Source organism: Drosophila ananassae, chromosome 3R (genome assembly GCF_017639315.1).
Source record: "Drosophila ananassae strain 14024-0371.13 chromosome 3R, ASM1763931v2, whole genome shotgun sequence".
Lineage (NCBI taxonomy): Eukaryota > Metazoa > Arthropoda > Insecta > Diptera > Drosophilidae > Drosophila > Drosophila ananassae.
This window is the reverse complement of record NC_057930.1, coordinates 24,572,572-24,599,390: the sequence shown is the minus strand read 5'-3', so window position 1 is coordinate 24,599,390 and position 26,819 is coordinate 24,572,572. Positions and strand designations below refer to the sequence as shown.

Sequence of the window (26,819 nt, the reverse complement as noted above, 5' to 3'; positions counted from 1 at the left end):
GATCTCTTTTTTAGTGTGTTTTAAAATATATTGTTATTAACCATTTTTTAACATGAAAATATAATAAATAATACTGAAAATATACAATACAATCCTAAAGAAAAGGATCTCCTTTCCAGAGAGTCTTTTTAAAATGTAATGACATAAATATTTTAATTTTCTTTTAATCTTCATAACATTTAATTACAATTTTAAAAACCTTAAGAAAATAGTTAGCTTTAATCAAAAACCTACCTAAATCCATGTTTATAGAAATCGAAAAGTGCCACTTTCTGGCTGGCGAGCTCTCCGTAGATCTCAAGACTTGGGCATGGATGGGCATCCATCCGTGGTTTGAGTAACGAAAACATGTCAGCGCCAGTCGAACGCATAACAAAATATCGCCAATGCTAATTGGCCCCTCCTCAAGTGGCTGCTGCATCCATCACCCATCATCCACCAGCCACCATCCACCGGCAAGTCCAAGATCTGTCTGCCTCCCAGCGGGCACGCCAGTTCTTTCCATTCGAGTGCTCCGCAATCGGCGGCCACAATTTATAAAAGCTCCTCCCGCCCAGCGATTTCGCTGCAGTAGCATCACGAGATTACCCCCGAGTGGTCGTGGAATTCGAACATCTTCAAAGAGGACACTACATCCAGCACAGCCGCCTCCTTTTGCAATCACACCACCATGAGGCGTCCCGAGTGGCTGCTTCTCCTGGCGTTCGTGGCGACCGCCTCGTCGGCAGTGGCTCCAAGGCGGAGACGTCACAGCACAGTAATGGAATCGCCCACCTCCAGTCCCACCGATTGGAGCTTCGGCCTAGGCCCGGAGATGAGTCTCGTGAGAAGGGTGTACGATGAGTGCCAGGATACCAACGACTTCATCGGTTGCCTCAAACAAAAGGCTCTGCATGCCCTTACTCGCGCCCTGGACCAGGACTCCATTAAGATCGCCGATGGCCTCGTGCTCGAAAAGCAAAACCACAGCGAAGCGGAAAGCATCCTGGGGTCTCTAACGGATGCCCGTCAGTTCGGCAACCTGGCCCCCATCGATCGGGCCCTCCTGTCCAAGGCGGATAAGCTCATAAGGACGCACACGCTTAAGATCGACATCGCTAGCGGTGGGGACGAGGATGCCAGCGTAGGACGAGGACACAAACATGGACATAAGAAAAAGCACAAGGACGGCGGCCACATTAAGTACGTGGTGGCAGCCTTGCTTACCGCCATGGGCATCGCCGGTCCCGTAGGTCTCAAGGCTCTAGCGGCGATTGCCGGCAAGGCGCTGGTCATCAGCAAGGTGGCCCTGACCATAGCAGGGATCATTGCACTAAAGAAGCTCTTCTCGCACGACCACAGCGAGGAGACCAGTTTTCAGGTGCACGCCGGTGATCACAACAGGTGAGTGAAACCCATAAATTGCCTAGACAATCAAATCTATATCCCATTCTTTTGCAGACGCAACACCTACGTGATCCGGCCAGTGTCGAAAACGAATGGCGGGGCAGCAGCCGGAACTGTGGGCGTAACCGCCGCAGGTGGCAGCTCTTCGGTGGATCCATATCGCTACTACTACGAGTACCACCAGCAGTAACGCCTGTTGCCTGTGTCGGGAGAAATCTCTGGCCACGTCGGACGGAGTTCTGAAGCAGCTAGGCCACCAAAGAACGATCCACATTTAGCCGCTCCAGGTGGAGCCCGGCAGCTGTCCGTTTACCTTATCGTAGTCCTTAAGTCATAGGATAATTTGTTTGGACGTTGAAGCAACCGTGGAGGGGTTTTGAAATTATATCTAAAATAAATATTGAGTTTAAAACTATTGTTTAACCGATCACGAAGTAAAATTCTTTTTTTTTTATAAGATTTATTACATACATAGAAACAATGGGTAAACTTTTAATAAAATATATCCATTTTGTGTTTAACCTTCTCCAGGTCTGGAATGTGAGTTAATCCGAATCATCTACATAATATGTAGGAGTATTTTTCTTAGGCTTTATGTTGTTCAACAAAGTTTGTCTCGACGAAGTGCGCTGATAAAAAAAAAACGAAATTAAATATTTTATGGTTCAATTCTATTCATTACTTACAGTGGTATTGACGGTGACATCCAACTGACCCTTTCCCCGCGTGGCTGCTGTAGACGCAGCTCGTCCACGACCTCCACCACGACTGCCACGCCCTCGTCCGCTGGTTGTAGGTGCACTGGTGTTAGGAGACTTATTGTCCTTCTTTACACTGCCGCCCCGCGCGTCTAGCTCCTTCAACAGGCTCTCGTGCTTGCTGCGAAGCATCCAACTGTTCACCTCTTCGCCAATGTTCTCCTCAAAGGGCATGGTCTCCATTAAATGATCCACCGCCTTTTCCCTGTAGAACCTGAAGGTTGAAAAAATTTAAAAGTAAAGTGTGTCATGGGAGATTTAATTTTCTCGGGACGGACTTGACAATATGATCGGCCGCATTAGCATCCTTACGCTCCACCAGACGAAAGGTCATCTCGGACAAAGCCTTGGAGTGGAACAGCTTTAAGGGATTCTTCGCATTGGCCCCATCGAAGTAGCGAGCTACCAATTCTTCTACATGAGTAGCATTTTCCGCTTCCTAAAAGTTGTATGCCAGGATCAAAATTGAATAAAATGTTCAAGGATTTTGTTTCCTTACCATGGCCTTTCGAATGGCCTCTTTGTCTAAACTTTGCGGCCCCTCCTTCTCTGTCTTCCGCTTGGCGATCTTGCTAAACAGCACCACGTCCTGGGCATTGGCCACCTGAGTGCTGAACATTTGCGAGAAGCGAATGGTATTAAACATACACGCCTCATCCGTATAGAGCAGACGCAGCCGGATAAGGGGCAGTGTGGGCTGTTGGGGGTGCCCCGTGAGCTGGGACTTTGCCTGCTCTATCATGGCCTCCACGCGCTTTTTGGCATACTTGTGCACGTTGGCAGACGCGTTTCCCTGCGTCAACTCCAGCTCATCAGACAAGTCTGAAAGGACCACGGATTCGTGGACAAAAGGACGCACTGTCTGCAACGGCAGCTCCTTAAGCTTAAACTTGTTCTTGTAGATCTCCAGCAGACCAACGTGTTTCTTAATGGACTCCCCCTGTGAAAGAGACGTTGGAACCGACGACCCCGGCTGTGAGACGTAAAAGCCCTTGGGGTTCAGCTCCGGCTCTATTCTGCAGTCGTGCTCGTGACCCCAGATTACCAAGTGTAGGAATGCAGGAAGCGAGTTTTCAGGCAAGTAGTTTTTCGGCCCGCGATCCGCTCGGTTCTGATGCACCACCAGAAGGTGGAACCAGTCGTCCTCATCCTCCTCATTTTCCTTAGTAGATTCGGGACAGAAAAAGTTGACCTTGAAGTCCCTAACCAGACGTGCAAGCCGGGCATCGTGGATGTGACTTAGCCCGTAGAGTGCCAGCTGACTCACGCCCTTGCGTATTAAGACGGGTTTGATTTCTACTTGGCTCAGGTCCGTCCAGCGACCGAAATAGTTCACCAGACCAGTGGTGCTTAGAAGATCCAGAGAGCTAAGCCTTCCGAACCCGCTCGGATCGTCGTGGTTGCCGTGGATGGAGAAGACCGGAATGGAAATGTTTAGGTTGGGATCCATATAGTTGACCGACTGGTTGACAGAATTGTGGAAGCTCTCCGCTTGATCGCTTAAAATCTGCAGGGAAATGGGCCGATCTCCAAAGGTGTATCTGCGCAGCAGTTCCATGCATCTTAAAAAAAACAAAGTGATGAAGCGATAATAGAAGAATTTAAGGAAGTCGGAACTTACTTGTGCAGGGAATTTTGGCTGGGAACGGCGTCGTGGAAGAGGTCTCCGCCTAGCAGGATCATGTCCACGTCCTCGGACACAGCCAGTTCCAGGATCTCCTCAAAGGCCGTAAAACTGTCCTCGCCTCTAATAGCATCCTTTTCGCCATAGCCAAGGTGGTTGTCAGTGGCCACCATGATGCGGATCACATCATCAGTATCCTGTTCTGCACCGCTGTTGTCCGCCATGGTTGTAATTTGGTGTTTAAAGCCTCCAATTTGTTTGCCGCCACCTTTGTGAAATTCACGGATTCGACCGCTGACGGTGCCTGAATACAGTGTGGCCAGACTTTCTCTGGCAGTCTGGTGGTTTGTGGATTCTTATTTTATTAATCTCAGATAGAAATTGAAGTAAACTTTATATTTATCATTTTATTTTATTCATTATAAGGAGTCTAAAAACCTTACCCAACTTTTTAATCGTTCAAATCCATCAGTTTCTTTCATCGATGAACGATCTGGCAACTCGAATGTGCTTCGATAAATATTGGGGCGCTAAATTTAAATACATAGTTGAAAAAATCTACTAAATCAATAAATAATAACAAATAAGTATAAATTCGTCCAGACATATATTATGAGCATAGGTAAAAAATATTTGTTCATATAAATCTCTGCAATCACTAATTCTTAAACTTAATCGTTTAGCTACAATTGTGGTATTAGCTATTTAAAATATAGAAAAGATCATTTTGTCCCAGTCTGCCAACTTCTGCGGCGTCTTCACATTTATGCTTATTGATGAGAAATATTCCATGAGCCTTTCCTAAGCGTCAGGTGATATTTGTTCAGTCCAAGTATGGCAAGATTACTTCATGAATGACATCCTTCCGCCTGTGCCAGGCCAGATGATGGACATTGGGCTTGATCACTATAATGAGTTTGCCAGCCTCTTGAAGGGTTTTAACACCGATCGAATCGGCAGTAAAAAACTTTCGTTTGGTAAAAGGTACCACGTCCAAGTTCTCATCATAGTAACTAAAATGACTGTAAATGGAAAGGATTAGGTATCATACAACATAATTATTATTTATGAGCCTAACCTGGATTGCCAAGGAGTAATTACGTCATCGTTGGGTCCTCCAATCATCACCAGCCTATTGAGCCGCACCATTCCCATCTTGAATGAGGTGGAGTTTGAGGTTTTTTTTTCGTTGTTGATCAGCGGCAGGAATTCACTGTACTTCATGTACAGCTCCTGCTTGTGCGGATCATTCCAGTAGCCACCGACGGAGGTGTACTGCCCCGCCCGGGAGTAGAACAGCTCGAAGGCAGTCTTGGCCGCCAGATCGGGAAAAATAAGGTGCAAAAAGCTTGCTAAAAGTATAACATAATTCTGTTAAATCCAATCGAATTCCGCACGTTGAAACTTACTTCCATATTGCCCCGCTTGTGGGGAAGAGAGGGATATGAAGGTTTTCACATTGTGGTCTGGGAGGCTCTGAATGGCTGCCCGGGCCAAAAGGCCACCTTGAGAGTACCCTACAATGTAAGAATTTAGTTAAAAAGATTACCTTTCATGAGAGAAAGCTGATTTAACCTACCCAGAACAATGATTCCCTCAGGATGCAGTTTTCCGACTTCATTGAGGTAGTCCCGAATCTGGTCGACTTGACGCCACGCATTCTCCAGACTGTACCACCCGTTGAACTTGTCGCAGTTGTAAACAATAGTACCAGGATGAGCCTATAAATCGTAATCGATTAAATTGCGCCTCGACTTTGACCTTGGCATTGTTTTTGTTTCTTTCGCAATGTAAACAATAACAAGGGGATTCCAATAACAAACCGCTAAGATTTCCTGCACCAACAAGGTCATGGACTCGGCCCCGGATAGAATTCCATGCAGAATCACGACCGGTCTGTATCCCAGGCTACAGGATATAATTGAGCAGGATGCAACTACTACCAGCAGCAGATGCGCAAGCCTCATTTTCGCACAATTATAGTTTTTTTTCTGTGGGTTACCGCAATACCCGTGGATAATTTATTTATATGGAAACTAATTTTAGATTACGAAGATATTATTGTTCACTTAATCGTTTCTATAGATGTGCGTCGTTCGAAGTTAAATAATAAACAAAGATCAGCTGAATCAGAGCTGGAAATATTAAAGTTGGAAACCCAAGATAGCGATAACACCCAAGATAGTGTTGAAAAACTCTAAATAAATCCGATTTTTGAGTGAGCGGAGAAATCCGGCAACGCTATCATTATTCAAAAATTAAAAAAGATGCAAGAGTCCGGGCTGAGAGCTAGCTTCCAGTTGAAAGAATCCAAAGGAGGCCCTCATCTATCCCCACAAGCCTCCAACCAATGGTGGCTTCTAGTCTCAACGAACTAATTGTCAATTCCGTGGCGGTTAAGTTAAGAAGGGCGTCAGATACAAGTTTTTGGTCCCAATCCTAATAAGGATCTCATTAGAATAAAAACAATTGTCCAAGAACTTAAAATAATGCTCATTTATTCACTCTCAACTTACACGATCGTCGTTACGTACTTTGCACTATTGTGTCTTGCGTTTATTTAAGTCTAGGTGCAGCATTTTAGCTCCGATATTAATATCTATGCTCTGTATCTTCACTCCTCTCTATTTTCTCCGCAACATCCTTGTTTCGTGTTTCGGGGGCCGGGAACAAAGGTGATTTCAAGGTATATCAAATGACAACACTTAACAATTTATGCTTAGGGCTAGGGCGGCATCTCAACCGTTTGTTTTAAAGAGTTCTCGATCTAGGTGTGTGGCGTTTCTTCTTCCACAGTGCTAGTAGAAGAATTCCAGCCCTCACCCGGCCACTTCCTCGCTAACAAAGTCCAGTTTGACCACCTCCGCGGGCAAGCACTCCTCGACATCGACCTCATTCTCCTGAACGTTGATGCGGTTGAGGGTCATCGATACATCTGGCCCACACTTAAGGCCAGCCGGTGCTCCAGTTTCCGTTGGCATCGTCGCCCCGGAAGTCACTACGGCAACTGTTCCAGTTCCCGCTGCCGGAGGATTAGAGGTGGTGCTTACCACATCCTCCGCAATCACAACCGCCGGCGCCAGGACTGTTGTGACAGCAGCAGGCACTAAGGGCAGAACAGCAGCGCCGGTTGTTGCTGTTACTGCTGTTGTGGAAGTTGAAGTGGGCTGCTGGATAATGATGTTTTCCGTGATTGTGGGTGTGTTTGCTGCTGCTGCCGCTTGTGCTGCCGCCAAAGCCGCCGCCTTCTGCATCTGATGATACTGCTTTACTGTGACAGTGGTGCCTGTGTTCTGCTGGAGTGGTTGTTGCAAGATGATTTGCTTCGGTTGTGCCACCAAAGCTACATGCTTGAATACTTGAGTTGGCTGCAGTTGTTGCTGCGGCAGGGAAGGCTGCTGTGGCTGGGTCTGTTGTAGCTGTAGCTGTGTTTGTGGCTGTTGCTGCAGCTGGGGCTGTGACTGGATGAGGGGCTGAGTCAGGAGGACCTGCTGCACTTGTTGGACGGGCACTTGCTTGGCGGGTATGCCGGCGTCCTCAAAGGCCTTTTTCTTCAGAGCCTGCCGTATCTGGGATCTGCAAGAAGTAGTTAATTAGCTGAGATCCGCCAAGTGGGCCATGTTCCCTCGCCAGTGATTCACTTACACGGTACGGTTCTTGATGCTTAGGCTGATCTTGCTCAGGTCGTCCGAAAAGCGCATAATCGACGAGTGCAGCATGTCGATCTCCTCGTCAGTCCACTTCCTGGTGGCGAGGGAACATGTTAGCTAGGGTCAGGGCGTTCCTTACACAACTCTACTTACCCCGAAGGCGACTCGGCGTTGGGATGCAGTTGCATGGTGAGATCGCCCAGTCTGCTGAACGCCTGTCCGGCGGCCGTGAATATCTCCCCAACCTGCAAGTTTCCGTGATTCGGATGCAATCGGTTAGACAGTTGTTGTTGTTGCTCCCGGCCCGCGTGCAAATTCAAAACAAACGCAACCCCCGCCGCCTCTACCGACACCTTAACCCTCCGGTGGAACAACAAATTTCCCACTCGCAGGAGTGAGACAAACGAAGACGACTCTCAACTATCGACTCTCTCCCGCGCCGCCTTTTTTTGCGGTACGAGTTATTGGAGTTCCGGCGGCGGAATAAGATGTTCCCTTGAAGGCGGGCCGGGCGGAGCACCTGTACCTACCTTTGTAGCCGAGTTCATGGCGTTGCGAGGCGTTTGCGCTATTTTTTGCCCGTAATTTTCTGTTTTGCCTCAGCGTAAGCTTGTATGGTGTTTGCCAACACTATTCACTAGGGTTGTTTACAATGTATGAAAATATCGATATATCGATAATCGTTGTATATATGCACAACTATCAAGTTGGTTTGTGACTTAGCTTAATTTTCAAATTTTCCTCTTTGCGCAACTTTTAAGTTTTTTAATATTTATAAAATTAAAATTAAAATATATAATATTTGGGATATATTAATTTATGTAGAACAGTAGCATTTTTTCTGAAAAAAGATTTTATTTTTAAAATTCATATCTATTACAATCGATAACATATCGACTTTTAAAGTCTAGTTCGCAGTGGAACGTCTTTTTTAAATTTAAATATCTGATATAAATTATATCGCTTTGTTTAAACCTTTTAGGATTTTATCTGATTAAAAATATAAATTACAGAATGATTTTAATTTAACATTAATTTATTTTGGCGGCCAACTAGTTAGCACTTAAAGGGTGAACATAAACATTTAAACATAAATATTAATTTCAAATATGTACACTTAATCCGGAAGAACTTAATACTTGAATACACGACTTGACTTAATTGGCGGCTGGCCCGCCAGTTAATTTTGCGATATTTGACCGCAGATTAGCAACCTCGTCCTTAAGTGTCTGCAAGTCTGTTTTCGCGGCCTCATATTTCTTTTGAAGAGAGACCATTAGAATTTCCTGATTTTCGCATGTTGCCTTAAATAAATCACAAGGGTTAAGGGAATTATTAAAAAAAAAGCTAAATATTAAGTTTACGGACCTTAAGTGAAGAAATCTCCCAATCCTTGGAAGTATCGTTAGTTTTCATTTCCCTTAACTTTTTCTCCATTTCCTCAAGGAGTTCGGCACGGTAACGACACAGTCGAAGTGTCTCCTGATATTTGATGTTTGATTCGTCCTTTACTGGATGATTCCCATTCTGTTGACCAGGAGCATGGTCAACATCGCCATTCAAATTCATATCTACAACGTAATAATTAGAAATAAAGACTACCACACGAAGAGAACACACTTGCCTATTGGATCAGTCATAGTTTCAGAATCCTGAATGTTGTTCCTGCACGACTGCATACGATTCTGGTCGTGGGCCAAAATTCTTCGATTCCTGCGCACTTCGGAATCCAAGTTGAATAGCTTCTGCAGAAAGAATATAGTATTAGTTCCTTAATTATGCAATTATGATTTTTATCCTACCCTTGAAGCTATAGCTGAGTTGCGATCTAAGCCATGTCGGTGCGGTGGAACAGTAGCGTATGGCGGCGACCCGGAAGGGGAGTGTGGTGAAGTGTTTCCACGTACTTTGAAGCCACATCGGGCAGCGGCCAGGTCGGCCTCCAATTTTTCGATTTGATCTGTGAGCGTGCAGAGACTTTCGCCCAAGTTGCGCTTGTCACTCACCAGACTACTAATTGTAGCATCCAGACGTCCCTTTTCGGTCCGGAACAAGGACTCTTTGGTTTTCTGAAATAAAAAGTATTAGTTTACACTCCGAAATAACAAATATCACAAGTCTTACAAGAAGTGTTCTCAACTGCTCACACTCTGCACTGACTGCATCGATCCTCTGGACCAATTCAGTGCATTTGTCGTTGGCCTCTTCCAGATCACTTTCCAACTTTTGTCTTTCTAGTAATTCTGCTAGTTCTTTGGCTCTCAAGTGAGCCACAAGTTCAACCTTACTTGCGTCTACATCCTTCTGAATAGCCAGCTTTTCCTCCATTTCCGATTTGTCTTTCAACAAGTTGGAGATGAGCAAGTCAGCTTGGATTTTATCCTGCTGGAACTTTTCCTGAAAATAAAGTTATCCATTAAATTTGGTAAAGAATTCATGTACATGGCTTAATCCTTACAATTTCATTGCGGAGCTGCTCGCATTTCTCGTTGGCGTCAGCCATTAACTGATTATGCTTTTTCTCATTGGCACTCATAATAATCAATTTCTTCTCGAGATCGGCCCGAAAACTCTTCAGATCGATGACAAGGTTTCGTTCCAACTCCAGCTGAGCTTCGCAACCTTCTTTGGTTTCCTGAAAAATGTCTTAAACGGCTTAGTACATGGGAAACTGAAAATTTAGGAAGGAAACTTACAAGTTCGGTCCGCAACATATCACACTCTTCGGTGACTTTCCGAAGATTCTGCTTGATGCGTTCCATTTCCAGATTTATGTCCACTTTCGACATAGCATGCTCACGAGTCATATCCTTTAATTTAGTTTTCAGATTGGAGTAGGATTCTTGTAGATCAGCAACTACTTTTCGCTCCTCCTCCAGCTGGGCCTGTAGATGCTGAGATGCCTTTAAATTCAACTTCATCTCCTCGTTTACGGCCTCCAGTTCCTGTTTCTGCTTATTAAGGGACTCTATCTTCAGCGGCAGCTCCTCTATCGAGCCGTGGAAATCGGCCATCTGCTTCTTGTGTTCCGAAGCCTGGTTAGACATCCGCTGTTCTACTTCCTCCACTTGCATCATCAGATCCTCCTGTTTCGAAAGAGCAGACTCCCTTTCTTCGACAGCAATATCCAGATCTCTGCGAAGCTTTTCTATTTCATTGTTCTGTTTGTAGACTTTCTCATGGGCCACATTTAATTGGGACTTCAAGTGGTCGACTCTTCGCTCCAGCTCGGTGCTCAAGTTTTTGGCATTAGAGAGCGAGGTTTTCAGCTCCATGTGGGTGCAAAGGAGTTGGTCGTAGTCCTTGGCCCTCTCCTGGGCTTTGAGCATTTCTTGGGTTAGATCAGTCACCTTGGCCCCGAGTGTCTCGACCTTCTCATCAAGACCAATTTTTTCTACATTTTTTTTGGCCGCCAAGTCTTCCATTTCGGTTTCGAGTTGGTAGAGTCTCTCCAAGGTTACCGAGTGATCAGCCTTTGCATCCTCGATCTTTGACTGCAGGGCGATTTTCTCCTTCATTAGTTTTTCCATGTCATGGATCTGTTTTTGATACTTGGTTTGGAGCTCTTCAAACTTATGGTTGCTTCTTTCGTCATCTTTCCCCAGCTGCTCCTGCAACTGCTCCACAAAGTCTAGGCTTTTCGTGTAAAGAGTATGCAGCTCATATTTCTCCTTCGTCATTTGTTCCAGAGCCACTGCAAGGTCGCCCTTGGATCTCTCCAATTCCACAGCTCTTGCATTCTCCGAGTCCCGTTGCCGCATCATATCCTCAAAGGACAAGTTCTCCTGTATCGCCCTGGCCGATTGCTTGTCCCGCTCCGCTTCGGCCTTGTGCAGCCTCTCCTTCAACTCGGCCACCTGGAGACTCTTATAATGAGATTCCTGCAGCTTTTGGCTTAGCAAATCTTTGATCTCCTTCAGTTGCTCCTGATGAACTGAAACAGTCTCTTTGCTCTGCTTCTCAGCTTCGCCCAATTCCTTCCGGAGGTTGTCCTTCAGTTCCTGCAGTTCCGCCGTGTAGGCACCAGTTACCTCCGCGACAGTATTCTCGGACAGCCGCAGATGCTCGATGAGGGCAGCCAGTTCGTTCTCATGCTTCTCCTTAGCCTCCTCCAGCTCGCTTTTGTTTGTCTCTAGCTTCTGCGAGTGTTCCTGGTTTAGGGCATTGATCTTGTCTATTTTCATCCGAAGCTTCAGTTTGGTATTCTTCAGCTCCTCTTGGAGGTCGCTGAGTTGCTTCTCGTTTTTGGCCGAGGACTGTTCCTCCTTGATTCGCAAAAGATTGATGCTTCGTTGCAGTTCTGCCAAGGATTTCTCAGCGCTGGTTGCCCGATCGAGGAGGCCGGTATTCACTTTCTCCAACTGCTCAATAAGCTGGGCATTACTGGTCAGCTCCTCGATCTCAGCCTTAAGTTTCTCTATGTTCTTGTCCTTTTCCAGCATCTGATTCAACTGGCTCTCCACCTGTTCCTGCAGATGGCACAATTTAGTTTGCAGTTCTTTCAGGGATTCCTTCAGAGTGGTCACCTCATCGGGACTAGGCGTATTGCCTCCACCGGACTCCCGTTTCTCCTCTAATGTTTTTGTGATTGTTCGTATCTGCTTTCGTAAGTCATTCACCTGGGACGTCTTATCCGCCAACAATTCATTCTTGCAAAGAATCTGCTTTTCCAGCTTGGACACCATTTTCAAGAGGTGCACCTCCTCGCCAGTTTCCTCCTCAAGTTGCTTTTGGCTCATTCGAACTAAACTGAACTTGTGTTGCTTTATCAGGCCGTTGAAGACCGTAGCAGAGGTGATACCGAAACCACCTTCCTTATCCTCAGTGAACTTGGCTGAGTCCAAGTAGAGCTTAAGGCGCATAAGATTGTTGTTCTGACTCCCTTTCAGTTTGGTGGAAGTGAAGAGGCAGCAGAAATCGGATTCTGCATGGAGCTCGATCTGGAAGATCACGTCGGCAAGCTGGGCAAACTCCCGCCTTACGTTAAACTCCTCTTCATCCTCGATATCCAATTCCACACTGCAAGTCGACTGCTGTTTAATCATCTGCTGCAGGCTGTCGTTCTCCTGGACACTATCAACCAGCTGGGTGGAGAGGCATTCGAATTCCTTCTGAAGGTTATCGTATTCGGTATTCAGGTTCGCCAGTTGGTCTTTGAGATTCCTATTCTCCGCCTTGAAATCCTTCGCAACAGTTTCAAAGTTCATGGACTTGTCGAGCTGCTGTTGAGTTTCCTCAACTCGTGTCTTTAGAGTTTCGATCTCTTTCAGAAGCTGTGTATTCTTGGCCTGCAATTCACTTCTTTGTTTCCCAGACCCTTTTTCCTTCTTGTAATCCACCTGCAGTTGTTGATACTTTCTCTGGATTTTCTCGTATTCCCCCTGTAAGGCCTTAATCTCCTCCTGCTGACGCTTCCACTTTTGCTCCAGATCATCGTACCGGCTTTGCAGCTGCCCGTACTCATCCTGCGCCGAGGATATTGAACGCGAGAGTTTCTGGCAAAAGTCAGACTTCTCAGTCACCTCGTCATTGGCTTGACGGAGCTGGGCCTGGACACTCTCCAGCTTCGAACGACTGGCAAAGATCTCCGCACGAAGCTTGTCGCACTCGCAGGCAATCACCTCCATGCCCTTGGCGTCGGCGGCGGGCAGCAGGTGTCCCAGCTCCTGACATTTCCGGCAGATTCGCTCGAAGCAGGCCTGCAGATCGGGGCACAATGAGCGCAGTTGTTCCTCCTTGCTCTGGTTCAGCACCTCGCGCGACAGCTGGTCGAGGGTCTCCTGCAAACGCTCTATAGTCGTATCCTTATCCGTGATCTGAGACAGCAAGTCCTTCTCGCGGCACTGGAGGCGACGTGACAGGCCCAATGCCTCCGAGCGATCCATCTCCAATTTAGCGATGGTTTGCTTCAATGCCTTCACCTGGTCCTCGTACCTCTGGATCTTCACATTCGCTGACTGGTTGGACACAGCGAGGGCGTTAATCTCGGCCAGCAGGGCATCGCTATTCGGGGGATGAGAAAATTGAGTTAGTTCATTTGATACAGTTTCGAACGGGATCATGATCAATAAGAACTGAAAGACCTTTCAATACTAACTTGATCTAAACAAATGACAATCCCCAAAAATGTTTGTATGAAAAACTGAAGATTCCTAGAAAGAAAATTGTTTACACAAATCCCCAAAATGGAAGACGGGAACTCGGTGGAAGGCCCACTAAAAATAGCAGCAGCTGGCGGCGTTCAAGTTGAAGTTGCACCAGGCGGCAAGCTGTGTGGGATTTGCGACAGATATAGCTGGCACTCCAAATAACACCACTGGCAATTGCATATTTTGTATTCTATTTGGATGCACTGACTCCCTCTGCCCTCGAGTGCTAAGCTTATTGTAAACAACATTTTATAAAACACTATATAGAGTCTATATTATAGACCTTCAAGTCATTTCACTCGTTTACTCACTCTCTCAGACCGTTGCAGTTGGCCAAGCTATTAGCTCATTACATCACAGGGTATCACGATGGGATCAAGAGTGGGAATAGGTACGTATGTACGCCACCGATCACCCAAGTCGAAAAATAGTGGGACGAATACTTTCGTCGGAATCGGAATCGAAGTCGGAGAAGCGGGAGCGTGCTGGCTGATGGACGGCAATAAACACAATGAACATTTCGGAATTCGAGCGATCAAATTATCAAGAAGTTGGCTAGGTAACTGGCTTCCCGACTGCCTATAGCTGCTAGGTAACTGCCTGCCTGCCCGCCTGGCCTGGCCTGCCGTGGCTTATCGCTCCCAATGTCAAAGACGCGAAACGATCGAGTGGGGCGTCATCGCTTCCAGCCCAGTCTACAGTCCGCAGTCCATTGGCGAAACTGGCTCAATAAACGCTACCTACCCATCCTCCCTGCCCGCTCCGCTCCCGGTCGCCCTAGCCCTAGCCCTCTCTCCGCTTTCCGAGTGTTTGCGTTGGCGTTTGTTTTTGTTTTCGTTTTCGATTTCGATTTCTTCGTGACTTGCACCCGCAACTCGAGCGTGGAGCTTGCTCCCCAACGACTGAGATCCAAATAAGGAAAGAGCGGAGAGTGAGCACCAGAAGACTCGGGCGTGAGCCGCGTAGAACAGTGCCACGGCACTGTTCACCACTTTGCCCACACAGGTGCCAGGTGAGCGGCCAACAGAGGTGGATAACAAGATTCAAACTACTTCAGTCCAGTGGACTATTTATCAGAAATCAAATACAAATAAGAGCTTACTTATATCATAATATTATCTATATAGAATATCTATCTATAGAATATTTCTTAGCCTAGGAATACATTTTTTGTTATAATGTAAAGTTTACATCAATAAACTTGAATAAAATAATCACAGGGAGTAAACTAATGACACCCTTGTTTTTGCTTAAAATAGAACTCCTTTAAACAGCCTGCATGACTAAAAATAAATGACTCTTAATGGATAGATTATTTTTAGAGGACTATGCAGATAGACTGAAAGACAAATGGAAAGACAAGTGAAAAGTTATTGACCTTCTCTGTTACTCACTTTTTCGAGTCCTTCTGTTCCCTTGTTGGGGTTTTGACTTTGGCCTTTTCTTCTGGAGCCGGAGTCACATCCGGTGACGCAGAATGGAAAGTCGGGGCAGCAAAATTAAACCGGCTAGGTAGGCGAGTAAGTTTGGGAATGGGTATTTGTATCTTCGCGATCCTCGATGTGGGTTGAGAAAGTCCGCCCTTCTCGGCAACTGAGTCCGTATCATTACTTCTATCAGGCGAGCTCGGGCATGGAGTGCGTCGTCGCTTTTGGTGGCATTTGTCGGTCAGCGATGTGGTTGAAATTATCTTGGTAGACTCCCGTTCAATGGAACGCTCTATCTCTGCCACCTTGTAGTGGTTATTCCTGCGCTGCTCCTGATTAAGCTGGTATTTAAGATCATCGATGTCGCTGTTAATTCGTCGCATCGCCGTATCCTTGTATGCCACTTCATGCCCGGAACTATCTGTCTTGATCAACCTGGCCGTCAAACCAAAGCTGATTGTGGACTGAGACTCTGTCAAGACGGAAGGCCTGATGGTGCAGATCACGGAAGTGAGTCCATGGCCTGTGAGCGATGCCTGAAGGATGCGAGTTAGCTTGGACTCGCGGAAACTGATGTGCTTGCTAATGAGCTCTTCTGATGAGTGGTTCTGCAGGTCAACTACTTTTTTCATTACGGTTTTAAGATGGAAGAGGCTCTTGTTGACTTGGCACTCGTCTCCTGAGGCGCCCGTTTGGGCCCCTTTTTCGGAACCAGCCAGCTGCACCATGTTCAGAATGCTAAGCTTCACAGCTTTGTCCTCGGTACCGTCGCTCTTGCGTGATTCCAAAAGCTGTGAATTAAAGAACAGGTGTCTGGAGGCGTCATTGGAAACTATAACATAACTCACCACTCGAAAAATGCCATGGGAACGGTTAGGTCGGCCATTCATGCGGCGCTGTCTCATGCCCGTCCTCAGCACCTGCAGGAGCTCATTCTCCGAGGATATGAAGCATTCCTCACAACTCATATGGAGAATGCCTCCGGATTCTTGCATCTTAACGTCCTGCTTCTTCTTATCCAGTAAGTCGTAGATCTTGTCGTTATAAATTTCGATATGGCTGACGCGCAGCAGAAAGGTGCGATCCTTCTCCTCCGGAATCATCTGGAAGATCTCCTTGGCGGCCAGCTTCATCAGTCCCACATTCGAGCCGTCACCCTCCATGGTATACCGCTTTCCTGCACCACGGACCGACCAAATACCAAGGCATCAGCATATTCCCGAGCGCTCCAAAGTATTAATACTTACCCGTCGAGGTCTGGCCATATACATATATAGTGCCGCTGACTCCCTTCACGAAGAACTGAACTATTTTCTTGGCCATCTTGTCGAACACCTCCTGGTTGGTGGTCTTCTCGTCGAAAACATAGTCTGTGGAAGCGCTTTAGGCATGAGGGAAGGCCCGGGCATGGCAGACACTTACCAAAGACGGAGGGCTCTTGTTGGTGGATGGATTGGATGCAGCGCTTCTCCTTCACCTTCCACAGCCGCGAGTGTCCCTGTTCGCATGGACATACTCTGACGCCCACCAAGAAGTGACGAGATGCCTTTATTGTTGACATTATTTTTAATTATACTCAAAAACAAACCACGCAAAAAAGCGACACAAAAAATCGACTCAAAAAAGCGACACAAAAAATCGATTCAAAAAACGATACAGAATAATTCAGAGAATCACAACACAACCTTACAGTTATCACGTTACAATAATAGTAAATGATATACTTATATATCTCCCTTGACATTCAGACCTTCTTGAATTTGAAAAAACACCCGCCTCCTTAACTGTTGTTTCGATGAACATGGCAAAGTGGAATTGATGAACCTGGCCAAAACAAAATATACATCGGAGGGTGAGAGTGTGTTGAAGATCGATAACATTTTGAACATTTTGTTTAAAAAGTCTTTTTCAATAATATTCTGCTGCCTAATCCAATTATATTTTGATATTTATTTTTAAAAGAGTTAAAAAGGTATTTAAGCTTATTATTTTTGGCATTTTTTTTAATCGGCTGTTATAACTATCGATAGTTTAAGGGAAAGTCCACGTTCCATCATTGATGTTTTATGCATGGTTTTTGGCGGCTTATTCGAATTAATGAAAGTTGTGCTTTCGCTGCTCTTAATGCTACGAAACTTGATGTATTTTTCTATTCTTTACTTTATTTAATCTTTAGAGCATAGCATTAAATTTCCTTTAAAGTCCACACACTCCTTGTCAAGTGTTTTATTCCGAGATTATTTAGTTTTTAGGAATTTGTTGTTCGCATTATATTTTTGTGTGAAAGTTGCACCATGCAATGCCGGAAAAAGTCGAACGTATTCTTTATCGACGATGTGAACAGCTGCATGGCTGGTTTGAAGTCAGCAACTAAAGAAGCATTAGAATTGGGTGCCAAGACGCCGGAAACCTATGAAAGACACCGACATGTTTCCAAAAAGATAGTCAATTTCCGGTCGTTATCCTCGAAACAGTGAGTACTCTGCTGTCGCTCAAGCTACTTATTGGATGATTGCTATCCTGTTAACAGATATCCTGAAATGGCGGCTTCCGGAATACCACCCCCGAAAGTAGACCATCCGACTTCTGTTTACTCCCATGACTACTCCTGTCACCTTAGGCGAAAGATGAAGCCTCCCTGCAAGGTAGAGGATGTTCTGCCAGACCCAGAATTCTGTCGACGTCCCATCAACGTGTTCTATATGCTTCCTTCAAGCAGGTTCAAATTTATGGACGACCACCTAAAAACCGAGCTTGTTCCAGAAGATCGAAAAAAGATAGACTTTTTCCGTCAAATAAGGTAAATATAACAAACATTAACAAGATTAAAAAGTTCTTAATTTTAATGTATTTAGGAATCAATCCTTATTAATTCAATAAGAAGAAGGAGCAGCTTTTGAGGGATCATTTGGCAACAGTATTCTATCCTATATCATTCTAATGAATTGGTTAAAATGGTAGTTACAAAATATTCGTATACCTTTAAAGAAGATTTTGTGGCTTTCATTTTAAACAATTTAGTTAGAAAAAAAATTTGTACAAAAATGTATTTGTTAAATAAAGGAATAAAGAAAAACTATTGCTCATGTATTGAAAAATCGTGGATACCCGTATATGGGCCACTGAAATGTATATATCTTTGCCAATTTCCATCAGATTCTTAAGCAGATTACCTTAAACGATTTGTGGATATATTCCCCATCGATCTGCATCAAAATCTAGAAACGAAATATTTTTTAGATTTTTCATCAAATTTTCTGATGGCTCCCCTTCGAAATCCTGAAAATGCCTGTGTGGGGCAACATGCCCCACAACGAAGGCCATATCTTTGCCGATACACATCCGATTCTTGAGCGGAATACCTTAAACGATTTGTAGATCGATTTTATATCGATCTATATCAAACGCCAGAAACAAATTTTCCGATCGATTTGTTTTCAAATTTTTTATGTTGGAGCCCCTTCGTGGATACTCGTATATGGCCCACTGCTATGTCTATAGCTTTGCCAGAAACAAATTTTCATATAGATTTTTGTGATAGAGCCCCTTGCAAAATCGTGGATACTCGTATTTTGACAATTTTTATGTGTCTATCTTCCCCAATTGTGATCAGATCCTAAGGCTGAATACGGTAAAGGATTTGTGGATAATTTTTTAATTAATCCGTTTAAAAATCATGGATTATATTTTTCGTTACATATTTTTCAAAATTTTAAAATTAACGGAAATTTGATTCTGGTTCCGATTACATGTTGTATCCAAGAACTGGTTCGGCAGATCCCATCTCTAACCGATTAATTTGCTGTTTTGTTTTTGATCTTGCTTTATCATTTACGCTTTCTACCCCTGCCGACCAAACAGTTAAGAAGCGGCATTTTTTTGAATTCAACAACAAAGTGAGCGGTTAAACGCTGCGAAATATAAACTCGTATACTAAAAATTTAACATTTCCAATAAGTCCAAATCAAGATAGAAAATAGAAAAGTGAGCGGACCTAGAAACGCCAATGGCGATCAGCATTTGACCTGGAAAGTTTTAATTCTGAATGTTATTGAGTCGTTTGTGTTCGTGACTGTGTGCTCTGTATTTTTGTTTCGAGAATTAATAAGTTGAAGCCTAGAAAATGTCCGCGAAAGGATCTCGTTCCATCCAGGTGGCCATCAAAGTGCGTCCCTGCGAGCCAGGACTCTCGCGGCTCTGGCTGGTGAAGGAGGGACGCTCCATCCAGCTCACCGACAGCCATGCGGAGCCCTGTGTTTTTGGTGAGTTGTTGCCCACTATCTCACCTGCCTAAGCGCTCACGGCTCTGCCTTCTATACAGATTATGTCTTCGATGAGGGTGCCAGCAACCAGGAGGTGTTCGATCGGATGGCTAAGCACATTGTCCACGCCTGCATGCAGGGATTCAACGGAACCATTTTCGCTTACGGTCAGACCTCATCGGGTGAGTACATCTACATGGCATGATTTTTGATTCTGACTTCTATACTGGATTGATCCTCGTCGCAGGAAAAACCTATACCATGATGGGCGACAACAAAAACCCGGGGGTGATGGTGCTGGCCGCCAAAGAAATCTTCCGACAGATCTCCGAGGAGAAGGATCGCGACTTTCTGTTGCGAGTGGGCTATATTGAAATCTACAACGAGAAAATCTACGACCTGCTGGACAAGAAGAACCAGGACCTTAAGATACACGAATTGGGCAACGGAATGGTGAACGTGAACTGTGAGGAGTGCATCATAACATGCGAAGATGACCTCCTCCGCCTCCTCAGCATGGGCAACAAAGAGCGCACCGTGGGCGAGACTAACATGAATGAGCGCTCCAGCCGATCGCATGCCATCTTCCGCATAGTAAGTTCCGGACTTTTTACCTTTGGAACTATTTCTAACTATGAAGTTTCCGAAAATATTATAGATCATCGAGTCGCGCAAGTCAGACCGCGCCGAAGACGATGCCGTGAATCAAAGTGTTCTGAACCTGGTGGATCTGGCTGGTTCTGAACGAGCTGACCAAACTGGTGCCACTGGGGCTAGGCTCAAGGAAGGAGGACACATCAACAAGAGCCTGCTCTTCCTCAGCAATGTCATCAAAAATCTGGCGGAACGGGAGAGTGAGAGCGGGGCTGAGCAGTCGAGTAACAAGTTCATCAGTTTCCGGGACTCCAAGCTCACACGCATCCTTCAAGCATCCCTGGGAGGCAATGCTTTCACTTCCATCATCTGTACCATCAAGCCCTCGATCCTGGAGGAGTCCCAGTCGACCCTTAGCTTCGCCATGCGGGCCAAGAAGATAAAGACCAAGCCCCAGCTGAACGAGATGGTGTCGGATGCAACGATGATGAAACGCCTCGAACGCGAAATAAAGGATTTGAAAGATCGGCTTGCCGAGGAGGAGCGCAAGAATGAGAGCCAACTGAAAGTGCAGGAGCTGGAGCGCTGCATAAAGCGGGATATGCTCAAGATTATCTCCAGCACATCCCTTAGCGACAAGCGGCTTCAGAAACGTCGGCGTACCTGGTGTCCCGGGCCGGAAAAAAATGCTGAAGCCCAACAGGAGACGGGTGCTGGTCTGGCAGAGAGCTCCCACCTTCCTCCCCTTTCGAAGCTCTCTCATCTACCGAAGCCCACGTTTTTCCCCACTTCCCATATTTCCGGTCGACTGGACAAGGCTCCAAAGACGATCAATATCCTGCAATCGTTGGCCTTGGGCGCCAATGAGAGTAGAATCGACGAGGAGTTCCTTCCCGCAGACTGCATCGACTTTGACGCAGTTCCACCGGCTGTCCAGAAAGCGAAGTTGCACAGCATGCTGCTACCTTTGACCCCTGTCGCAAGTGAGATGAAAGGCGCAACGTAAGTATTCTCTCCATCTTTGCATTGCACTTCATCCCTCATGCCATCCTCATCCTCATCTTACAAATCCATTCGCTCATCCGCAACGCTATCTTAGTATGGAGAGGATCAAGAAGGAGATCCAGGAGCTGCAGACTTTTACAAACTTAGAAAAACACTTTGATGTGGAGTGGGAGAAGGCGCAGGTGCTGCAGGAGAAGTTGGACCAAGTCACGGCCCAGAAAGATCAGTTGGAGCAGGATTGTTTGACCAAAGAGCAGCGGTGAGTTTGAGAGTTCTGGAGAAGAAAAGGTTAAAAAGGTATTCAGGTGACGCTTTATCATGCCCATCCGCACTAGAAACTCATAGAGGTATTATTTTTTCAATAAATTTAGTAATAATTATTCATTATTGTAGATGCGAGGCCCTGCAGACTGAGGTCAGCGCTCTGAAGACGGATAATCTGGAAGCGAGCGACAAGATCAAGGGTTACGAGGAGCAACTAAAAGCTATGAAGGAAACAATGGCCAGATTGGAGGTGGAAAACCGTGATGCAGTCACTCTCGAATTCCAGTTCAAGTCGCAAAAGGAAAGATCCGCCCAGCGGGAAAAGGACCTGCTGTCAGCCCTCTCAGAAAAGGACGCGGCCATAGAGGATCTTAAAAAGTCTCTTGACGAAATGACTCTGGATCTTCGCAATAGCAAGGAAGATTTCATGCGCTCCATGTGCCAACCAGCAGAGTCTCAGGTCTGCCACAAGTGCGATGAGCTTGAAGAGACCCTACTTAGGTCGAGCAACTTCGAGAAGCAATGTCAGCAACTCGAGGCCGACAACAAGCGACTCCAGGCGGAGATGGATAGTTTGAAAGAGAATTTCGAGGTGGCCCAGAGGCAGCTAACTGAATTTTCAAAGTTAGAATCGCTGGCAGCTGACTGCAAGGCGGAGAATGAGTCTCTCAAGAAACAAATCACGGAGCTGCAGGCGAGCTATGATGAGATCCAGCGGGAATATGACTGCCTCTCCAATCAGCTAATGGAAAGTGTCCAGGAGAACGATGCCTTGCGGGAAGAGCTTAAGCTTCGCCCATTAAGCGGAATGGAGTCGATGAAGAGCTCGGGAGTGGGCATGGAGAGCAGTGTATATGAGCCGGACCTTTCAGGAGAGTTTGCTAGAATTTCGGAATCTGTTCACCAAATAGAAGTGCAACTTAATTCTGGTTCTAGTCGCATTTTCCGAGCTATGAAACTGGAGAATAAGCAAGATCAGGGCCTGCACCGGCTTAAGCTTTGTATGGAGTCGGCGAAATACGTGGAGGATGTGGGTTCTCCAACGGATTCTGCCGACTCTACAGTTCTCAAGGGATTGATAAAACAGCACCGATTCCAAATCATTCGATCCAGCGAGGAGCTAGTGGAAGAAAGATCGGCGGAAGTGGAGCGACTCCTCGCGATAATTTCCCAGCTGCAGGATGAGATAAAAGAAAAGAATGATCTGCTCAAGGACGAGTTGATGAATATTAACGAGATGCGAGAGCAGATTACTACCCTGGAGTCGGCTCTGCTCGAGAAGAGCGTCATCGTCAACAAGGTGGAGGACTATCAGCGACAGATTGAGTGTCTTGAGAAGCAGAATGCAGAGATCTCGCTGGTGTGCGAGGAACTGCAGGAGAAGGCTCTCAGGGACAGTACACTATGCGAGAGTATACTTCGAGCGGATGATACTCTTCCAATGCCAGCCCAACTGGAGTCCGAGGAAGTGACTGCTCTGAAAGAATCCCTCGAGGAGCTGAAGGCCAAGGTGATTCAGTTCCAGGGAGAGCTGGACAATCAACTGAAACAGTTGCAGCTGAAGAATGAGAACATCGAGCAGCTGCAGGCTGAGATCCAGGAGCTAAACGAACGATGCCTGTCTATGGACGTCAGGCAAGTGGAACTACAGTTGGAGTCCGACCAGAAGCAGCAGCAACTCGATCGCCAAGCACTGAAGCTGGCCGAGGATAGAACTCTCATCGACAAGCTGCAGGAATCGAATGCAAATCTTCTGGACCGCAGTATCAAGGCAGAGAAATCGGTGGCGGAACTTCAAGAGCGCTTAAGTGCATCCGATAGCTTGCAAGATCAAGGCATTATCGGAGCAGAACTGGAGAAAGAACTAAACGAGTTACGGGAACAGCTTCTAAAAACAAGGGAAGACCTTAAATCCAAGTCGGAGCAGATTAATGATCTTCAGTTGGAATATTTGCAGAAGCTTGAAACCTGCGAGAGCGAGAACCGTGCCAACTTCCGCAGATACAACCTGGAGTGGGAGGAGAGTAGGGATAAGTACGAGAGCACCGTTGCCACATTAAAGGAGCAGCTGGAGCAGACTGAACAGGCACTTGCTGAAATGAATGACAACTACCAGACGGAAAAGGGTATCAAGGGTGACCTCGAAATAAAACTTCAAGAAGCTGAGTTGCAGCAGAAACAAATGGCTGAAAGAAACAATGCTGAGTTGGAGCGCATCAGAGGAATCCTACAGCAAAGAAGCGAAGAGCAAGCACAGGTGGACGTTATCCATGCCATGGAACTGGAGACTATTCGAACAGCGCTGAAGGAACAACGCACCAAAGCTGAAGAGGATCGGGAAAAGCAGGTGGCCGAGGTGGAAGACATGAGATCCACTTTGACGGAAGTGGTCGCTGAGAGGAATGAAAAATATGAAAAAATTCTTGAACTGGAAAAATTGAAGAAGGAGCAGGACGTGGCTGTAGATCTTCTGAAAAAAGAAGTGCGGGAGTTGGAAAAGAGCCAGAAACTGGTGGAGCAACTGCAGACTCAATTAAAAGCTCGCGAAGAGGACAACAGCGACCGAGTAATAGCAGAGCTCCAGGAGAAGAATCAAACCCAGAGTATCGAGTTGGAGAGCCTTATGAAGGAGAAGGAGGCGCTGATCTTAAAGCTAGAAGATGCGGTCGCACAAGAAGCTTCAACTTCGCAGTGTCTCCAGGAGGTGCAGTTGGAAGTTGAATCTTTGGTAAAAGAGAAGGAGTCCCAAAAAAGTGAAATGGAAGAAAAAATAAAAACTTTAAAAGCCAAAATAAGTGACCTCGAAAAATCGCTCCAGAAGGCGCAGGAGAAGGATATTGAGCAGAAGGAGCTTCTTAATCGTTATGAGGACCTTATAGTATCCTTTGATGCGTCGCAAGAAGCTGGCGCTGTTATGGAGGAAACGGTGGATAACCTGAAGTCACAACTGGAGGTTGCCCAGGAGGAAGTGACCAGAAGAGATCTTGATGTCGAGTCCCTTCGCAAAGAACTAGAGTTTGCTCTGCAGGCGAGGGAATCTATCTGCTCAGAAAAAGAATCGCTTTTGAAGCAACTACAGGAATTGGAAAACGAGATGACCAACCAGGCTAACAAGTTCCAAAAAGAGGTATCTGATTTGGAAGGCTCAGTGGGCGAGCTCAACTTGAAGATGAAAAGCCTTCAAGAGCAGAAGGACGAACTGGAGGCTGGGAACGAGGAGATGAAAGTGAAACTAAAGAACTCCCAAAACTTGCAATTCCAGCTGGAAGAGGAAAGGAAAATAATTGTTCAGTTGCAAGAGTCCTGTCTAGAGCTTGAAAAGCAGCTTCAAGCTAAGGATGCCGAGTTTTCTTCAAAATCTGACGAGTTTTCGAGGGAAATGGAGGTCAAGCAGCAGACAATCAATGAACTTGGTCAGCAGTGCGAGAAACTAAGGGCAGAAACGGTAGGTTACATTTCATTTTTGTTTTCTTTTTGAGGATTAATCTATTTTTGATTGAGCAGGAAACAAAATCGATTTTGGAAAGCCAGATAGCAGAGGAGCGCAAGCTTGTTACCCAACTAAAAGAATCACACATGCAGCTTGAAGAGCAGTTGCGAGCCAAGGAGGCTGACATCAGCCACAGATCCAAGGAGATCAGTCAGGAAATGGAACAGGGTCGTCGGTCTCTTGGGGAGCTTACCCAGGAATATCAAAAACTGCGCTTGGAACTCGTGAGTTCTTCTATACATTTCCTCCATGTGGTTATTAATTCATTTTCGTTTTCAGGAAACCAAAACTAGTACCTTCGAGAAGGAAAAGGAGAAAATGGACTTGAATTTAACAAAACTTTCCAAGGAAAACAAAGAGATGGTTGTGAAGCTGAGGAGCCTGGAGGAGACAAATAATGCAAATATTAAACTTGTCAATGATTTGAAAACACGGATTGCTGATAACGAGTCCATCCGGGAATCCTTCTCTATGGAACTTGAGGTTGCCAAGAAAAAATTACTCGAAATGAATCAGAGTGCTCAAGTACTCACTTCGGAAACTGAGAAGCTGAGATCAGCTCTGGTGAGTGTGTATGAAACTTGTACTTGATTGTGTTTAAAATGTATAATTTTAGAAAACTAAGGAGTCAAGTTTCCGTTCGGAAAAGGATCGCATGGACGGTACAATTTCTAGTCTTCTGGAGGACAAGCGCAATTTGGAGGAAAAAGTCTGCAACCTCAATGAAATTTTGAAGAAACTTGAGGCCGAACTGGCGATTGTCCATGCATCTGGACTGAAAGCTAATGGAAGCAACTTGTCCTTCGATTCGAATGCATCTACTGGATCGGTGGCATCCACTACGGCTCCAGTAGCCAGAAAGAGTCTAGATCGCAATACAGGTGCCCCCTTGCCGAGAGTAGGTATTATTTTTGAAGAAAACTTTCCAGTTTTTAACCTTGCTCATCATACTTAGAAATCCATGAGTTCCGAGTTAGAGATCCGCAGAAATCGGCGTATCAGTGTCCATGATGAGAATCGCAGACACTCCTACTGGAATGATGTCCGAGAATCATCCACCATGACGGATCCCGTGGGCAAGTGTTGCTTCATGAACGATTGCAACTTTTTCTCTAATTCTTATTCCACCTTTCAGATAGTAATTGTAGTTGCGCTGAGCTGAACTCCAAATTAGAGACCTGTCAGCGGGAACTTTTTATCCGGGAGAGTCAAGTGACTGCCCTCAACTTGGAGTTGAAGCATCATCCGCTGAAGGAGGAAAATGCCCAGCTAAAGAAGCGGATAATGGTGGAGCAGGAAAAGGCGCGCACTGAGCAAAGGCGGCTAAAACAGAAGATCCACGATCTTACCATTAAAATAAATGATCTCTCTGAAAAGTGTGGGCTATCCGCTACGGGCCAAGCTATCAGCGCGAAACCCTCTGTGGTCTCCACTCAAACTCAAACCGAATCTGAACTGGAAAAGGTAATAGAGGAGACAACCAAGAAATACCAGGAAACTGTACGCTTATGCCGCTTCCGAGCCGGTATCATAAAGGATCTGGAGGAGAAGCTAAAGCAAAACGAAAATGTTGACACTTCCAACATTTGCTCCCTTACCAATGGCCAAATTAGTTCCCTGAAGGTCAGTAAGCGTAGAAATTTTCACTTAATAGCTTTAATAATCAATGGTTTTATTCCAGGCGCAATGCGAAAGTCAGAAAAAGGAAATGCTCACTCTCAGAGAGAAGTACGAGGCTGCTAAAAAGGTCCTTCAGCTACGCAAGGATGAGATTCTTGAGTTAAGGGCAAAAGTTTCTGGCCAAACAGCCAAATAAGTTTAAAATAGTTTGCTAGAGTTTACATATTTTTTTTTGTTTAGTGTATATATTTAAAATTCATCAATCAAATTCATCAAAGAAGGTAGGCAATGTCTTTATTAAGTTTTCTAGATTATTGAACTATTCCAGACCTTTGCAGAATAATCCAGGATGAGCTAGTGAAGCTACAAGCTACTGTCTAATCATAATTTAAAAAATGTACTTAAGTATTTAATGTGTTAAGTATTGTATTGCATGGGTGTAAAATTCATGTAAAACTTTTTAAAATGTAAAAATATGTAATTTGTGTGCAGTTTAAAATATATTCCAAATATAATTATCATTATTAGAGTTTTTGAGAGACTTTAAAACAGGATATCCAAGCACTTTATTGGCTCCATCGTCCTTCCCA

At 45.4% G+C, this 26,819-nt stretch overlaps 7 protein-coding genes across 14 annotated transcripts; 3 read left to right on the top strand and 4 right to left on the bottom strand.

Moving 5' to 3' along the window:
• The first annotated feature begins 288 nt into the window (after positions 1–288).
• LOC6497937 lies at positions 289–1,813 on the top strand. Its single transcript, XM_001961716.4, has 2 exons — positions 289–1,383; positions 1,441–1,813. The coding sequence occupies exons 1-2, from the start codon at positions 671–673 to the stop codon at positions 1,574–1,576; spliced, it is 849 nt and encodes a 282-aa protein (XP_001961752.1). The 5' UTR covers positions 289–670; the 3' UTR covers positions 1,577–1,813.
• Positions 1,805–4,111, bottom strand: LOC6497591 (double-strand break repair protein MRE11). The gene is made up of 5 exons (XM_001961717.4): positions 3,766–4,111; positions 2,644–3,706; positions 2,423–2,583; positions 2,073–2,358; positions 1,805–2,015 (listed from the first exon to the last, which is right to left on the bottom strand). Exons 1-5 carry the CDS (start codon positions 3,990–3,992, stop codon positions 1,932–1,934), a joined length of 1,821 nt encoding a protein of 606 aa, XP_001961753.1. The 5' UTR covers positions 3,993–4,111; the 3' UTR covers positions 1,805–1,931.
• Positions 4,112–4,356: 245 nt separating this feature from the next.
• On the bottom strand, positions 4,357–5,941 carry LOC6497589 (lysosomal thioesterase PPT2 homolog). Its single transcript, XM_001961719.4, has 5 exons — positions 5,592–5,941; positions 5,348–5,489; positions 5,178–5,285; positions 4,847–5,120; positions 4,357–4,790 (listed from the first exon to the last, which is right to left on the bottom strand). Exons 1-5 carry the CDS (start codon positions 5,733–5,735, stop codon positions 4,592–4,594), a joined length of 867 nt encoding a protein of 288 aa, XP_001961755.3. The 5' UTR covers positions 5,736–5,941; the 3' UTR covers positions 4,357–4,591.
• A 308-nt stretch (positions 5,942–6,249) lies between these two features.
• Positions 6,250–8,081, bottom strand: LOC6497588 (uncharacterized protein DDB_G0285291). 2 transcript variants are annotated; one of them, XM_001961720.4, is made up of 4 exons: positions 7,949–8,080; positions 7,572–7,663; positions 7,414–7,512; positions 6,250–7,344 (listed from the first exon to the last, which is right to left on the bottom strand). In XM_001961720.4, exons 1-4 carry the CDS (start codon positions 7,964–7,966, stop codon positions 6,588–6,590), a joined length of 966 nt encoding a protein of 321 aa, XP_001961756.1. In that variant the 5' UTR covers positions 7,967–8,080; the 3' UTR covers positions 6,250–6,587. The 2 variants fall into 2 exon arrangements, with proteins under 2 accessions (XP_001961756.1, XP_014761729.1); XM_014906243.3 differs by lacking the exon at positions 7,414–7,512 and having other exon boundaries at positions 7,949–8,081.
• A 355-nt stretch (positions 8,082–8,436) lies between these two features.
• Positions 8,437–16,570, bottom strand: LOC6497587 (paramyosin). 4 transcript variants are annotated; one of them, XM_032451878.2, is made up of 11 exons: positions 16,417–16,570; positions 16,242–16,364; positions 15,843–16,171; positions 14,962–15,785; positions 10,115–13,421; positions 9,877–10,053; positions 9,543–9,815; positions 9,221–9,487; positions 9,043–9,163; positions 8,787–8,989; positions 8,437–8,722 (listed from the first exon to the last, which is right to left on the bottom strand). In XM_032451878.2, exons 1-11 carry the CDS (start codon positions 16,553–16,555, stop codon positions 8,576–8,578), a joined length of 5,910 nt encoding a protein of 1,969 aa, XP_032307769.1. In that variant the 5' UTR covers positions 16,556–16,570; the 3' UTR covers positions 8,437–8,575. The 4 variants fall into 4 exon arrangements, with proteins under 4 accessions (XP_032307769.1, XP_032307770.1, XP_032307772.1 ...); XM_032451879.2 differs by lacking the exons at positions 14,962–15,785; positions 15,843–16,171; positions 16,242–16,364; positions 16,417–16,570 and adding an exon at positions 13,879–14,793; XM_032451881.2 differs by lacking the exons at positions 14,962–15,785; positions 15,843–16,171; positions 16,242–16,364; positions 16,417–16,570 and adding an exon at positions 14,312–14,791.
• A 573-nt stretch (positions 16,571–17,143) lies between these two features.
• LOC6497938 lies at positions 17,144–18,084 on the top strand. Its single transcript, XM_001961722.4, has 3 exons — positions 17,144–17,467; positions 17,525–17,794; positions 17,850–18,084. The coding sequence occupies exons 1-3, from the start codon at positions 17,289–17,291 to the stop codon at positions 17,872–17,874; spliced, it is 474 nt and encodes a 157-aa protein (XP_001961758.2). The 5' UTR covers positions 17,144–17,288; the 3' UTR covers positions 17,875–18,084.
• A 558-nt stretch (positions 18,085–18,642) lies between these two features.
• Positions 18,643–26,783, top strand: LOC6497939 (kinesin-like protein KIN-7I). 4 transcript variants are annotated; one of them, XR_004310143.2, is made up of 13 exons: positions 18,643–19,256; positions 19,316–19,438; positions 19,504–19,850; positions 19,915–20,852; positions 20,950–21,114; positions 21,249–24,564; positions 24,624–24,833; positions 24,889–25,173; positions 25,226–25,507; positions 25,565–25,685; positions 25,745–26,232; positions 26,291–26,510; positions 26,568–26,783. XR_004310143.2 is itself a non-coding variant. In XM_001961723.4 (12 exons), exons 1-12 carry the CDS (start codon positions 19,118–19,120, stop codon positions 26,423–26,425), a joined length of 6,549 nt encoding a protein of 2,182 aa, XP_001961759.2. In that variant the 5' UTR covers positions 18,643–19,117; the 3' UTR covers positions 26,426–26,783. The 4 variants fall into 4 exon arrangements, 2 of the variants coding, with proteins under 2 accessions (XP_001961759.2, XP_014761901.1); XR_004310142.2 differs by having other exon boundaries at positions 26,558–26,783; XM_001961723.4 differs by having other exon boundaries at positions 26,291–26,783.
• The last annotated feature ends 36 nt before the right edge of the window (positions 26,784–26,819 follow it).